This window comes from Trachinotus anak, unplaced genomic scaffold (genome assembly GCF_046630095.1).
Source record: "Trachinotus anak isolate AG129_WGS33_773 ecotype Australia unplaced genomic scaffold, CSIRO_AGI_Tana_v1 ptg000008l, whole genome shotgun sequence".
NCBI classification, from domain to species: domain Eukaryota; kingdom Metazoa; phylum Chordata; class Actinopteri; order Carangiformes; family Carangidae; genus Trachinotus; species Trachinotus anak.
Genome location: NW_027273859.1, coordinates 6,736,446 through 6,752,910, shown reverse-complemented (window position 1 = coordinate 6,752,910; position 16,465 = coordinate 6,736,446). Strand labels below are relative to the sequence as shown.

At 44.4% G+C, this 16,465-nt stretch overlaps 1 protein-coding gene across 11 annotated transcripts in view; it reads left to right on the top strand.

Moving 5' to 3' along the window:
• fbrsl1 (fibrosin-like 1) overlaps positions 1–16,465 on the top strand; it is a 286,998-nt gene that overhangs the window by 242,802 nt on the left and 27,731 nt on the right. For all 11 annotated transcript variants that reach the window (XM_071482137.1, XM_071482141.1, XM_071482145.1 and 8 more), the window contains one exon: positions 9,037–9,085. In XM_071482137.1, the coding sequence (XP_071338238.1) occupies positions 9,037–9,085 (49 nt within the window). The remainder of the gene's footprint in view (positions 1–9,036; positions 9,086–16,465) is intronic.

The following is a 16,465-nucleotide window of genomic DNA, read 5'->3' as shown; positions in this document are numbered from 1 at the left end:
CATCTCGCTCTGTTTGGTAATGAAATTAAAGTCATTGGAAACAATACCTTATACTGGAAACAGTGACCCCCAACAACCACCACCACCAGTCTCCCCCCTTTATAAGGGCAGCTGAGTGCTGAAGGTATTTCTAAGGGTGACTGCCTGGGCGTTGGGTGTCCTGTCCAACCCTGCAGTGAGGCCCTAGGGAAAAGCTTGGGTTACAGCTGCCAGAAACATGAGGCCTGATGTCTGTATCAAAAGTAAATTCCACTTAACGTGCCACATCCCTTTCCAACATGACCTGGGGGCTTTGGAGGTCTGAGACTCCTTTATATAGTGCATACCATGTTTGTTTGTGCTAGCTGGTGGGATAGTGTGCCTTAAAGTGGCAAGGGCATGGTGGTGTGAGACCAATTGGACATTTGGCAACAAGTGCTTGTCTTCCTTGCCTCATTTCCAGTTTTCCACTCCTCCTCTTGCAACCTCCTGTCCACAACTCCCCCTTCATTCCTTTGCCGGACAAGTGGCTGTATTGACCCTGAGAGCCTGGCCGACTTTCATGGTTGCAGCTGACATATGAGCAGGATGCACAGATGAATTCCTAAATTACCTTAGCCTCATTTCAGCTCCTGTTGTCATTAAGGAGAGATGCTATTACTAAACCAGCATCAACAACTTCACACTCCCCCATCACACTGATAAACTGTGAGCTCAGCAGATAGCCAATCTGAAAGGTCAGGGGTCACAGGCATCTGGTGTGTGTGCATGGTGTAGGGTTTAGGAGGCTGTGGGATGCAGGATTACTGGTGTGGAGGCTGGTGTGTGGAGCCTGGATCCCCCATAGTTTTCCTCACCCAGAATCAGCCTTAAACTCCCACTGGTATTAGAACAATATTTATTTGTGTTAGAGGGGAGCTGAATCATATTACTCAAATTCACTGGCATAGTACGGGTGAGATGTGCCTTTTACTGCACATTTTTTCCTCTCATTAGAGGTGTCCGTGCCCAGAGGAAAAATCCAATGCCTACCACACATTTCCATGTAGTGCCAGCTCTGCCTTTTCTTTTCTTTGTGTGCTGTCTTTCACGGCAGAAGAAATTCGCCGTGTGTGGGTTGAGGCAAGGGAAAGGGTCACAGCTTTTTTATCGCTGCATTATTTAAGATCCTGACAAGTTTGTTTTTTTCCCCTCTTAGCAAATTCATCCAAGTCAAAAGCGCAGTATAATCTTAAGAGAGAGGAAGAAAGTAAGAATGCAACTTGTGTAGCCTGAGGTGGGCTATGACTCACCTAGACATTGTTCAGATGGAGTAGGAAAAAAAACAAGTTCAATAGGAGTTTCTATTGAGCTGTGCGTAAAGCCACCTTTCTCTTAACAAGCTGCAGTGAGAGGTGGTTTGCCTACCAAGCTTGCCTGCAGCTCTCCGCAGGGCGATTATGTCATGGCGGGCCAGTCAGAATGATGTGTATCTATCTGTTAGAAGGCAGCTCTACTGCAGCAAAGGCTCTGACTAGGAATATTATTATTATCTCCTCCAGGATCCTCTCCACAGCAACAACGGTGCCGCATTGTGAGAGCTCTGGAGAAAGCTGTTTTTGAAATAATCCGCCTGTCTGTTATCCTGCCTCAGACAATAACATCCAGGAAGGCTTTTTTTTACTTTTCACCACCCACACTGACAATGGGGTAAGGGCTTTACAACAAAAGGATGATGTGGATATGGGGACAGTGAGTTTCCGTGACCTGTCCTATCATACCTCCTCATAGTGGCCCCGAGGGAGCCAGGATTTGGTTGTGGCTGTTGACCAGCCAATCAGGGAGCAGTGAGCCGTGTCTTAAAGGGCTATCTGCTATCTCGGCTGCAGAGAAGCCTGGAGAGCCAGGAGAAGCCACCAGTGCTCTGATCTATATCGGGGCCAGAGAGTAATGACGAACAGCCCCCTGATTCCACCGGGAGATTACATGCGGTTCTTATCGCTGCTGGCACACATTTTGACATTAAAAAGGAAAGGAGGCCACACCCTTTCCATAGTCAGCTGTGCTGCACTGAGCAGAGCTGCTGCTATCTCCTGCTTTTGTTTTCCCGTCTCCCATTGCTCTTATCACTCCGTCTTTCTCGCTCTTTCTCCATTTCCATGGTCTTAAGCAGGACTTAATCAAAGTGCATTGACTGCACCACACTGACCCTTATCTCACCCCAAATAAAAGGTACTACTAACCTTTCCGGGTGCCCCCCCTCCCACAATTCCCCAATTCTCCCAATTCCCCTAAGCCTGACAAGGGAGGAGAGCCACGCATGCTTTTAAAACACTGAGCTCGGATCTGGTGTTGCATTAATTGAGTTAAATGGATTGCGATGGTCGAGATGATTTGTCTGTCGGCTTTTATTGCTGCAATTTAGACTGTGCCTCATTGCATTATGCCACTTAATGAGAGCCCTTCGCAGCCGTTTTGTCTCTGCTGGTATTAACATGCACAGGTTCACTTCACGGGAGAGAGCAGGACTGTAGCCTTGATTTCCTGCAATTTTTAGATGATAATCGATTGAAAGCACTCCCTCTGATTGTCATTGACATTTTAGAAATGGAAGTTCTTTACATTTTTTTTTATTTCATACATGTTTTCATGTTCTTTTTGTTACTCAGTAATCTGTGGGGTTGAGATTGTGATTTGTTGCTTCTCTGTCCTTACACCCCGCCACCAGTCCACCTCCATCCTTCATTCCAGGCCCTTGCAGGGAGTTTGAGCAGGTCTGGATCCTCTCCGGTGAAATATGCCGTGTCCTTTTTCCTTCATTTCTCCTTATCTGGTTAGCGCTGGCTGTGGGCCCGCTGCGGCGTTGATTTGTGACCCTCTCTGTCTGCAGCGGCGAGAGGCTTTAATGCAATGCGTGCCTCTGCCCTTCTCCCTACTGATGAAACAGGCCCCTGCATTCCCCTGATAGACTGCTAATTTGTATACTAAACTGACAGGCAGCCGTGATAAGGGCTAGCAACTGCTGCACAGCCAGGGGAGGGAGGAGTGGTGGTGTGGGGTGCAGTAAGCGAGGCGAAGGGTAATATTTTACACAAAGCTCAAGCCCCCCTGCTCCTCTCTTGGCATTCATTTCCCTGCGTCTGTTGCTAGGGGGAGAGGGAGCAGGAGTTGTCAGCCCTGGCCCACTGTCATGCACAGACACACATACACACACATTATTCGTGGCTATGAAAATGGCACTCGGGGCTAAGCATAAAGAGGTTTGTGTGTGTTTTGTGTGTGTGCAAGGGGAGACCACTTCATTCTACACGGTCACTATGGAATTCATTATCATCTTAATGATGCTCCAGTTGAGGCGAGTATCTGTTGGTTGACGGTTGCGTGGGAGGTTTCTTCTCTCTTTTCCGTTCATGCTGTATATCCCATCATGCTCGCTGGGGGTTTTGCAGCCTTGCTGGCCCACACCTGTTCTGACAAGCAGGCGGTGGCAGCGGTGGTTGTAGCGGTGGGTGGGAATTGGAGGTGAGGTAGACGGTGGCTGTTCCCTACCCTGGGAATGCGTAGCACTGCTGCGGCTTATAATAAACGACCGCTCGGGAGGTCATTAAGTTTCTGGAACAACGCGAGGACAAATGCAGGGGAGATAATTAATTTGGTGTCTCCCGGTGCAGCCTGGGAGCTGTAGGCGCACTGTGCATGGCTAATGCGGCATTTATTGCGAAAGTAGCATTAGTAAGTGTTTCGGGTGAAAGGTCGACAGTGGTTGACGGCACTGAGTGGGTGCTGATAGAAGTGTTTATCAAAGCACAAAGCTACTCCCCAAGAAAATCAGGCCCCTTTGACTGATGGTGTTTTTATCATATCACTGATAAGCTTCTTTATGCCAGTGTTCAAGATCTTTAACCTTACAAACCTTTTTTTAAGACAGAAAACAAACTTAAAATAAAGTTAAAGCAGAACATCACATTAAAAAAAATACGTATTTCCTTAAGACAAACATTGTAACATTGGTTAATTCAGCAGTAATTATAATCTTGTGAAAAAATACATTGGTGCAGCCCAGAAAAGAAAGGTACCACAGAACTTGTGACACTAAGTGCAAAACTGGAAGAGAGGGCAGTGAAGGAGGAAGTTGACAGTGATGAAACACAGAGTAGGAAAGCAGATTAACACAGAAAGCAGTGTGTGGTGTGGGTGTGTGTCTGTGTGTGTGTGTGTGTGTGTGTGTGTGTGTAGGTGGGAGGTGTGGTGAGTGTGGATCCAGGTACAGACAGGTTAGGCCAGGGTAATTGAGAGCCTGATCGTATGTGCCAGGATATGTGCCCTCTTGCCCGTGTCCCTTCTTCTCTTTCTCACTCTCATTTTTCTTCTTTCACGTGTCTCTTTCTTTCATGCTACCTGACAACTCTTTCAGTGCAGTATCATGTCACATCAATACAGCACAGAGTAGCTGTGTATTCTTATGTCTTCCCCTACACCAAGGCCTTCGACCCACTCAGTTAACTGTCAAGGAAGCATGCACAGTGATGTGCTGTGTTGGTTTCCTGTTCCCAGTTACCAATGATTACACAGGAGGACAACATATTCTAGCTATACCAGCAGTGACGGTTGTTAAGTTAATTTTCACCTGCCTATATGTATCATTTTGTACCGTTAAATTGGTTTTGATACTGAGCTGTCAATCATTTTACAAGCATTTCCTTTTCAAGTGCAGCAAATGTCATTTTGAGAACTCGCTGTCTCACATTTGGTTTGTGGTATGTAAGTGTTAAAATTAGCTGCCTTACCACTTGTCCTGCAGCAGTCTGTCAAGAACATAACATGTGCCAAATGATTCAAAAATAAATTGTAATTATAGTCTTTGCAGACATGAGCCCACAATAAAGCCTACTAACACATTTCTTTGTTTTCACACCACGGCTGTTGTGATAGCACTGCTGGTCTGTGTAAAAATGATATGTCTACCTGGGAGGGGAAAGGCTTTATCTTCAGCCTCTGTCTGCAAGAGTCCCTCCTGTTTAGAGATCATTTGCTCAGCTCCAAGGAATGCAGGACATCCAATAGCTCTCAAATCAAAGGTAGATGGAAGGCCCTTGGATCATTTGATATAAAGCAGGGGGTTACGTGGGTGGGGGATTGTGGGGAAAGAAATTGGTCTCTCAGTAGTCTTTACTAAATGAGGTTAACTGAATCTTAGTAATTGCTGACTTTCCTGTCTCATTGAAATCACCAGCCTTAACTGATCAATGCCTTTCATAAATTTATGCCTGAAGGTCATTCAGTTTATTATGCCGCCCTCCCTTGCTGCCTGCATTGCCTCGCTCAGTCGGCCCATTGTAAAAAAATTAAGCGTGGAAGCTTTTTAACACTAAAAAAATGCAATTAAGCTTGTCTCTGATTTTCTAAATTAATTAGCTTACTGTGTTGTTAAGTAAAAGCAATGTGGACATGGAAAATTTGCAGAGGTTTTTTTCCCCTTGCTTCTTTGCTGTGACAGCAAATGCATTTTGCCTCACAGTAAATGTCTAACTTATTGCTAGCAAAGGTTTCTGCCTCTCTGCTCTCCCTTTGCAGCCCTGCTATTATCTGGAGATTTATGCAGCCAATAAGTCATCGCTGTTCAGGGAAGTTGGGGACTTTTTAAAACAAACAGCAGTGTAATTTGTAATTTGGCATTCCCTAAATCTGGGAATTATGGTTCTGCATGTGGCTCTTCAGGGAGTTAGCACTCAGATGGTGGGTTTACTGGCCCAGCTCCCTCCCTGGCCGCCTTCTCTTTCTTTCTCCCCCTTGTTCCTTTTACGACTGCAGAGGAAACGGGAGGATTTCACAGCTGCTGAGAGCTGGGCCCCGGCTGGGCCCTATGACCTCCTTCTTGCTTTTTTCCCCCTCCCTCAGTCTCACTCCCTTTTTTCTCCCTCTCTCCAGCAGTCTCTTTCCTCAGGGAGCTCTTGTGTGGCTCAGAGGAAGCTGAATCATAAAGCATGGCTAATGAATAGAATAGGGAAGGAAAGCTGAGGCCTGCTGACGGCCCTCCAGAGAGGAGGCCAGGCTCCCGAAGCCCCAGGCTCAAATAGCAGACGGCCCCCACAAAGGTCAGGCTTCCTGCGGCCCACTCCAAGGGCTTTTGGCTCCCAGGCAATGTGGCTTGAATTTCCCCCATTATTTTTTTAAATGGTTAAATTTCCCTGTTTCCTTTGGAAAACGTGGCCTTTGCTCCTCTTTTTTATTTGTCTGTCTCTTGCTCTCTATATATATTTCCCCTCTGTCTTGTGTTTCCCTGTCTGTTTTTAATGGCACCCAGGGTTGCCTCAACAAAGAGAGTGTGAAGAATTTGTTATACATGACCTCTGCACACCACAACCACAGGCAGCACAGACTGCCAGCAGCACAGCCCCACGAAAATATGTCAACTTCACCAGCAAAACCCAGAAAGTTCTACAAAAACAACAGCTAGCCAAATCAGGGTTTTGCTTTGACATGCCTTTTTAAGAAGTGCTTTTGTAAACCGGCCTTGTAATTGTGGATTATGCGACTGACTCATGCAGACTTGGCAGGTGCAAAACACAGCATTAAAGGCTAAATATCGGTTGTTGATGCTACTTGGAATATGTTTGGAATATAAAACAGCTTACTGCACCCTCAAAATGGCCAGAAAAGGAATAAGGAGATCTAGGTCGACACATAGTAAACTCAGCATTTTCTGTTCTCTTTCTCAGGAACATGTTATGTCTGCCTTGCTCTCTGGATAACCACTTTGGTTATAACAATTGTTTTAACTGTTAAAGTGAGTTATGAGCATGACCTACCCTGTCTTTTTTTTGCTTTGGTGACCCCATGCCACACTAAGCGAGTCCCTGAGCCAGCTCCCGTGTCCATTTGACAAGCTTCATTTCATTCTGAGCCCATATTTTTCTTCAAGGGCCTCCGGGGCCGTGATTCAAGGCTGAGGTTGTGCTGCTGCAGTGCTGAAGCATGGTACTGGAGCGTTTAATGTCGTCCAAAGCTAACAAAGAGCCTGTGTTGTAGCCTGGCGCCCTGGTTCTGGGAGACTGAAAGAGGGCAATGCACAACACTCTGTCTTTCCTCTGTAGTCTTTCACCTCGCCTACTGTAAGAGGAAACAGGAAACATTTCTATTAGCTGAATGTTTGCCCTTCTCTGAATTTTCCTCTTATCATGATAAAACTGAAGAGGTGTTATTGAACCCTTCTTACATTTGCAGCAGGTTAATGAACCATACACTGGTCGACCAGTCTTTCTATATATGTTGTAGTTTATCAATCTCTCAATCTCACACATAGTATCATTACTTACATGGTTGTAAATGCTCAAGCAGAAGCTAAAGGTCACAGCTAAAAACTACAGTTAAGATTCTAAAGATATCAAGCACACAACACATATATCATCCAGAGTTTTAAGGAACTGACTTGTTAATGCTTCACAATTATTGGTGCTACTTACATTGTTGTTTGCTTTAAAGTTTGACTTTGGCTAATATATAATTAATATACAATATAATAATCATCAACATTGTTAGGAATGTTTTTGTTAGACTCAACAGTTTACATCTACTTTGTCAGATTTCCTACCCGTGTTTTACATGGTTGCAGAGAATAAAGCAGACTGTTGAGAGGTTACTTGTCCTGGCCACTGTTGTGATTCAAGCTGAAACAAGACATGAAGCACAGACAGACAAACACTGTGGAGAACTGTAACACAGTGGCAGTGAAGGAGAAATTGGGAGGTCTTGGAAAGAAGAGGACGTCCTCAAAACACTTGTGAAGAACTAACAGGGATGCCAAGGACAGCCATCTGTGTTTACAAAATCATTTGCTTTCTCTTTCTGTCTCTGTCTCTCTTACACTCACTCTGATTCACTGTTCATTCTTTACATATGCTCCCTTTGTGCTGCATAAAATACATCGCAGTTAAGGACACTAAGGCCCTTTGGGTGGAACATATGTTCAGCTCTTGCAACTTTTTACAAGTCTGTGGAACCCAGATGAGAGGAGCTAAAGCAAAGGGAAATCTTAGCTTTAAACAAAGCCCCTATATCGGCTGATATTACAGGCTGAGGAGGATTGTCATTGTTAATATTATCTTCCAAGCACACAGACTTGGCGCTACGGTGTTTTGTACAATGCCTGTTTTTTTTGGGTTGGTTTTTTTTGTGGATTTGCTACGTTTTGGTCATAGTGTTTAAAAATGTCCTGTCTGGCCAGTGAACGTGTATCTTTGTAAAAATGTATGGTGTGTTTTGATTTAGGTGGTGCCTGCCAGAATCTACATCCATCTAAAGGAGAGAGGAAAATACCTTGCAGTGTTTAGTCTAGATGTCTCCACTATCACTTCATAGTCAGATGCCTTTCTTCCTCAAGTATTTGACTCAGCCTCCCTCTGCCTGCAGTCCACCAGGTTTCCACTGCTCACTGTCAGTCACATCAGCCAAATCAGTGACTGGTTTTGACCCAGTAAATACTCATGTTGCTGACAGATCATCTGTTGACTTCCAGTACAGGCTGATATTCGTTTGATATGAATGAATTTGTAAAATAAGGATATTGCTTTTAGAGTAGAACCACATTCTATTCATAAGATAAATTTTTCCATTCAAAAACATAGGAGAAAAAAAAGTGGTTCCTAAGCAGCAGCTTGTATGCAGGAGCCTTTGTGCTCTAATGCTGCATTGCAACCTTACTGACTTCCTCTGACTTTGACAGTAGTTCTTTTGAGGATTTTCAGGTGGCACAACAGTGCCACCTAATGTTACCTCACCAGGAAAAAGCCAGACAGGGACCATGAGGTATAGAGGGAGTTCTTCATGTTGGCTGATTGGAAGCTCTTGATTGACTGTATGATGCTGTGTATGGGAGCTGGGCTTTAGCTCCAAGCACTTTGTGGCCATGTTTGTGACTGAGTAAGCCTTTTACTAGGTAGACAAAATATGTGTCAGTGCTTGCATTGGTTTTGATGAATAATCTTAAATTGCATGAGCCAGTTTTTTTAAATAGGATTATCTGAAGTCTGCCACTGATTCAGACAAATCCACTAAAGTCCTGCCTTCTTGTTTTTCCAGGTGTCTGATGTAGGATCGGAGAAGCTCTTTTCTCCTACCACACCCAAAGGTAAGAACCCGCTCTGTTTTCCCCATTCCCTCTTCAGTCTTTCCTCCTCTCCCTCATTCATACACATAACAACAACTGGGTTTTGCAAATAAGTCCAAATCTGGCACGCTCTAATCCTGCAGCTTCCATTCAGATTTAAATGTCAGCAGACATAAGCAAGGTCTGGTGACTACATATGCATACATTTTTGCCTGGGTGCCGAGTGGCGTTTCTTGGACAACCCCGCCAAAGGCTTAGCCCTCCTACATATTGGTTCATTAGAGGGGATTTAGAGCCTCCCTGCCACATGCTCCCACAAATGGGAACTTCCCCTCAGGCAATACAAGCTCTCTGACAGCAGGCCTGGAACATAATGGATGCCAAAGGAAAGAGAGAGAAAGAGCTTTGTCAGCCCCCCAGACAACACAAACTCTGTGTGTGCGCAATCACATATGCACATATGTGGATTATAAGGCCTTTGCTGTTGTATGTTCATGTGTAATTTCATGTAATTTTATGCATTTGTGTGTCCATGTACGTCCAAACACATACATGTGTTGGTTTATTTGGCATGTCACAGATACCATATGGACACAGAAGTTCAGCTGCGTCTGTATATTCACTAGATGCAATATGCTTGCCAGGTCAGAGCAGAGAAAGGTGTCAATTTGTGGATGCAGGGAGGCAGGGAAGGGCGGAGAGGTGCGATCAGCCTACTAGTGACAGACAGCAGCATGCAGACCACGTCCCCCCAGGGCAGGAACCAGGAAGGAGGGCTATTAACATAAGCAGGGGGGAAGGAGGTGGAAGTGCAGGACAATGTAAAATATGAGGGTTTTTTTTTTTTTTGTTTTTCTGTTGTTTGGGGGTTTTTTTTGGGGGTGGGGGGTCTGCAGGACAGACTGGACAAATGTCATTTTAGTGTAATCTGGTATGTCACGTAAGCATATTTTAACAATTTAATTCTACTAATATATAGTATAAATATATAATATATTCGTGTAACCGTTTTGTTTTCTCTTACATTGTGGTTGTCATTATGGACCACCACTCTTCCTGCATTCAACTTTTACAGAGAAGTAGCATCAGCGTAAATATACCTCCTGCCTTTGTCACAAGTGAGAGCTTTTGTTGTTTTATTCACCTTCACATCAGCACATCTGCTGTGAAAGCCAGATTCCCTCTCAACAACATATGAAGGTGTTGCTTGGTTTAGTGCAGTAGCTTTGACTGCTGAGTGGAAAAGCATGGCTGACAACAAGGAGAGAAACCAGGCCTACCGGCTGTGTGATGTAGATGACCTGTGACCAGCGTCGGCCTCATGAAACCAGCGTTCACAATGACAATGACTTCCAGAGTTGCATGGTTTAGAAAACAACTAGACCATGTCCAACTCCATTTCTTCTCCACCAGGCTGCTGGACTACTGCTGTTGTCAGCTGTCAGCGTGTTGACTTATTTTCCTAGTGTGCCCATACAGAACATGGCTGCCTATAAACATACTCTGCCATGGAGAACTGACAGTACAGGCACATATCCACTGATGTCAGCTGGTGAATGAAGGCTTCTGTGGAGCTTGCTAATGTGCACACAGGGCTGAGGCTTAGGACCTTAGAATTACATCCAGACAATCCAATCAGGGTCTCTTGTGATTATCACACAGATCAACCAGATCCTGTTTGGGTGATGTGGAAGAAGGGTACCAGATTAGAGTAAGGGTTAGAAAGGGTGAAGCAGCAAAGAAATCAGCAGTTTGATGAAGTGATTTGGTGATATTGAGGAAGAAGTTATCACGCTACAATCGCAGAGATGCCACCAGCCAGCTGTCATCTCCCATTACACTGTTGTTGTTTTCGGCCCTAATGGATTCTAGGACAGTGTTTGTTTTTGGCCTAGACTGGTTTTTCTGTGTGTGTGTGTGTGTAACGTGTGTGTAATACAGAGCAGCCCACAGGCTGTTTTCCTCCGGTTTAGAATGCAGCGTATGTGTCCCATTACCAGTCTCGCTCACGGTCCTGTGGGATCAATGAAAAGCCTGCTTTCCTCTGATCACCAGGCCTTTCGAGCTGTTGGCTGGCAGACAGATGCACACACACACACACACACACACACACACACACACACACACAGACACACATTAAGGCACACATAAATATACAATGCCATGATGATGTTTGGCTTGCACAATTGTCTAGATAGTGAGTGTTGTTTCTTTTCTTTTCAACACGGTGTTCTGAATTTTATTTTAGTGAGCAGTTACGGGTACAAACAGTTGAGGTTAAGTCCAAATTGCACACAGGCCCACAGTCTGTCATGTTAATGAAACGGTTCAGGGTTAATAGAGGAGAAGAAAGACCAACATTGTAATCAACGAAGGCAGAGCGCTGTAATTATGCACACAGAACATGGTTTTGGGCAAAAGATTTTATATGAGGTTTTCTCTCATATTTACTTTTCATCATCTGTACATCACATGTCTGATGACAACCTGTTATAGATGCAAGCTAACAGTACTGATAATACCACAAGCTAGTAGTATCTGTAATAACACAGCACGCACAGTGCAATTCTCTTTGGATGATGTTACCCAAGAGCTAGCACAAGTTCAGCTGAATGTCTGTCTGTGTTGGTGGTTATGAGGTAGGAAGGTACAGTGAAGGGCAAGCATTATCTAACAGTTATTGGTTTTTGTTTATTTCCTGTCTTAAACCTCCTGCAAATTATTGATTTCCTGGAGGAAGGCATGTTTAAGTAAAAGTGCTATGAAGACTTGTGCTCCACTCAGGGCTACTCCTATTGAATTGCAGGTCAGAGTTTACTGTTGTCACTTGCTTGAAGGCGAATGAGAAGCTAAATGTAGCTGCTGAGCATGTACACGGCACCTCCACAGAGCACAGATAAACACTTCACTGGTAAGCCTTCTTATGACATTTCACAATGCTGCACCTATGGAAGTGGTGGGGAGTTATCACCTAGCTGTCAGCAGCTAGAAATGTTTGAGGAGAACACTTTGGAATCTGCAGTGGCTATGTTGAATGTTGTATCTGTGTGTTTTAGAGCAATAGGTATCGCAGAGGCATAGTCTTCATATACATATATATATATATATATATATATATATATATATATATATATATATATATATATATATATAGTCTGCCTTGTTCTCTGTGAGGTCTTGTTCTAGCTAGGTGCTGCCTGCCGTGGGTTGAGGGTAAACCCATGCAGTGTGCCAACCAACAAACCTGGGGCATCTTAGGATAGGAGGAGAAAGATTGGGAGAAAACCCATTTCTGAAGTGGATTTGTGCCCTTGTAATCCTGATTAATTTTGACCCGTTGTGCTCATTTTAAACAGAGCATTACAGTAAGCGTGAACACAGCAAGCTCCGGGGCGAAACCAGGAGCTTAGCGGCTTTGGGAGGCTTAGCTGCAGATGGCATTTTAAGCCGGACTTAATAAATTGTTTCCATTAAACTTACCGGCCCACACATACTGGATTAGACCAGTGGAACAAAGAAAGGAGAGAGCGTGCAGACGAAGAAGAGAAAACACACACACATGCACACACACACACACACACAGGAATACCATCGTGCACTGCTAACTTTGCTAACATCTCTCTAAGGCCACATGAAAGGTGACGACAGGGTTACTGTGGTGTTCAGAGAGATAGAAGCTTTTGGACATGAATGCAAAATCCACTCACTTTAGATCTCTTGCTCGTCAGGGATGTCAGACCAATTTGCTTAATTGACATAGAAGTAAACAAACAAAAAAGATGCATAAACCATTTAGCTTGGCAGTGGATTTAGGGCTTATCCTCTAACTGTTTATATATAAACACATTGCCAGTGTTGTAGCTTAAGGATTTAGGATCTGGCCATATACTTTCTTTTTTTTCCATGGAGCCTTTTTACTCATATATCCATCACTGCTTTTGTGGGAAATCAATTCCTTATGGTTGAACCCTGTCTCTCCCCTCTGCTGTCCTGCCTCCACTGTACCGCCTTCCCCCATTGGCTCATGGCTTGCTCCCTAAGCTCTCATTATGTGCTACACAGTCCAGGGTCCCCGTGTCGAATCACTAATCAACCACACTGTCTGCAGGCCTGCTCTCTCAATAGGTGCTGAGTGGCCTTTGTTCCGCCACTGCTGTTTGCTGCGTGTCAATAAAAGAACTATGGCCTCCTCCTCCTCCTCCTCCTCCACCTCCACCTCCTCCTCCTCTTCTGTTACCTGGGGCTGCCATAGCTACAGGCCTGCTCCTGCAAGCTTAGAGAGAAATGAAACAGAGTCTCACCTGCTGGATTCTGAATGCCAGAGAAGGGAGGAAGGATGGTGATTGGAGAGGGAGCGGCAAGGTCAGGGGCAGGGGGGATTGAGGGCAGCTCAGGCATAGTGAAGTAGATGAGAGAGCATGTTTGTATTCGGCCAAGCAGCTCTCTTCTGGCCAGGTCAGTGTAATGTATCACTAACCTCGGCGGCCGGCCTGACTGTTTGCAGCCTCTCACCCATTAAATAATGAATGGAGGTTGACCCTCTGACCAACTAATCAGCTTTTCACCGCTGCTGAGTCGGGATAGAGTGGAGGTAGATGGAGAGTGTAGCTGGCTGGCTGGCCAGTAAGCAGACTATATGACTGGAGGGCAGACATGTTGCTGGGAAAACAAAAGGGCTCCGGAGGCTTCACACAGCCAGATTAGCAAGTGCTGGAATTGAAAGCAGCCATCACTGCAGTGGAATCTAAGCCTGGTGAATCTCTTCTGCATTACCTACTGTGATTTGTTTGACAAAGTCCAGGCAGCTTACAGGAAACACTTTCTCTATCAAGAAGACCGATGCGCCTGTATTGACATAACACTTACGATCAAGCTCTGGTGTGTTGAGGTTTGGTGACAGTCACGCTGTGAGCAAAAGGGAGCTGGAGGTTGGTAGTTTAGGATGCACAAAAGAAACCATCCCTCTTTCTGCTAAGACCGCCTCACTTGTTACTGAGTTTGAACAGCAGCTCATCTGTTTTCCTGATTTAATTTAAATATTAAAAAGGTATGAACTCTTCGCAGAATACAGAAGGTAGATGGGTTAGCACTCATAGTTCAGGAAGAGAAAATGCTTGGCTATGGCTATGGCTTGTTGCTTTATTCATCTTTGGGTTATTACTGTTCACAGACATGGGACAGCTTATGAGCTGGGTGATTTGTTTTTGGAGAAGGGGGCTGATAATAATGCTCCCTTTATTGATAGTGTTAATGCTGTTTGTGCAGCCATCCCTGTCGGAGAGATGAAAATAAATAGGGGAAGCTTGGCGGAGATAAGACACGTGTTTAATTATTAATTGAGCCATTACTGACAGAGATTGCCTTTTTTGATTTAAAGCAGGAAGGCCTGCTTCAGGGACAGAAAAAGCAATTACAGAATTCCCAGCTTGCACTGCTGCTGCCCATCGTTTCACTGTATGCTGCAAGAGAGGAGTGAAAGGAGACAAAACACCCCCACACACATGTCCTGTTACACTGCGGTGTTCCATAAATTATTTTAATTCTTCTTCAATATTTATAGCGTTTTAAATTACGATTACAGCATCATGTACTATTTATGTAGAGCGGCAGGCAGTCAAAGGGACGAAGCCACATTACCCACCAGCCCTCTATGGCCTGGCACCTTAAAAAGCTGACAGGAGGGAATTGTTTGGTTTTGTATGATTCAGGAAGTGATTTCAAACTGCACCAATTCTGACAAGCTGCCTGTTTTCAAAGACTGATTTTCTATGCATAGCAATTAACTGGCTTGTAAAGTCATCGCTGATATGTCATGCTATCCCCATGTGCACTCTGTAGCCCCTTTAGAGCACTATTACGTACATTAGAAATGTGTCTGCTCAGTGCAGAGAGCCCAGTGTGCGTGAAATATTAACTGTTTAGAGTATTGGGTCACTAGTGGTTGAGCTTCAGTCTTGAAATAGAAACTGTATTAGATAGTGAAAGTACTTCTTCCTCCTGTCTGTGTTGGACGTTATATGTCAAAACACTTGACACCTGTCAGTCAGTCCTATCAGTAGCTGTCATCTGTGTCAGCAAGCCCGTGGGTGGTGATCAGCTATTGTGACAGCAAATGGGAGTCACATTGAAAGCTGTGAGATTAGGTTCCATTGTGTGCCCCAGTGTTCATTGACTGAATATGGATTCAGCTTTAGCTGTGGAGAGGGAGCAATTACAAAATCACTAAAGGCCACTAGGGAGTTTTAGGATAAGTTGTCAGGGGCATGACCAGCATTTTGTCTGCTCAACTTTCTCTGTACATCTTCAGTTTATAATAGCAGGAGTGTGTCGGGCCTGAGCAGTGCTTCCCATCCGACTGTCAAGAACAGGTTGGCATATACAGGGGTGGATTCACAGTGTATCAGAAGAAGTCAAAGTGAATATAATGGATCACTTCAATACTGAGTATTACTGTGTAGCCTCAAAGTCCTCTCCTATGCACAACAGAGACCCATGCTCCCCTGAGGCCTTTCAGTGCTGTCTCTTCAGTTCAGGTTAAATGATAAAATGCCAGCTTACTGCCACCTTGCCCTTTCCATGTGCATGATACCCCTCACCCACTTCACCTGAGCTACTACACCATCAGCAGTGTTGTAAATCATACTACGAAAAAAAGCACATGTGAATTTTTTGCTGTGGCTGTAACTCAGAGGTGACACTTACACCTCAGCTGACATTTCTTTTTGTGCAGCTAGCAGTGAAAGCACATAGCAGGAAGAAGACATTCTCTGTGTTGAGACCAGGAAATAGGATTACTGTAATCAAGACAAATGTTGTTTGACTGATGAGTTTTTTGGCTAAGCTGCAAAGCATTACAAAGAAAAGATTATTCAATAAATGCTGAATCCAAGACTTCTTACTGTGGTTTAGTTAACTAACTCCTTCTCCATCAACCACGGTTTTACCCATGTGAAAGAAGCTAATTATTCACCAGTGAGTGAGAAAATCAGATACTTCTTGACAGATGAGCTGGAGCCCCTGCATTTAGTTGACCAACTTGTGAAACACAAGTTGACTTCAATCTCAACAAGAGCCAGTGGTAAAAGTGGATGTAGACTTCTTTCTTTTTTCTATTCATTGTGTTTGTTTTTTAGAAGAGATAAAGCAAAGAATTTAGAGAGGATGACTCTGGAGAGCAATAGCTCTCATCACATCTTCTGTCTAATCTTAATCCTCCTCCTCGTCCTCCAATGAAGGCACAGCCAGCTGCAGCGTAGAAGGCATTTTCATTGTTTGCTTGTGAGAATACACGACCAGCGTCTTATCACTGCTGTCAGGCCTGAAATGTAAAGCGTGTCGTCTGTGATCACTCGCAGGTTTTCTTGTTTTTAATCCTTTATTCCCAGCTCCAGTCATTCTGCC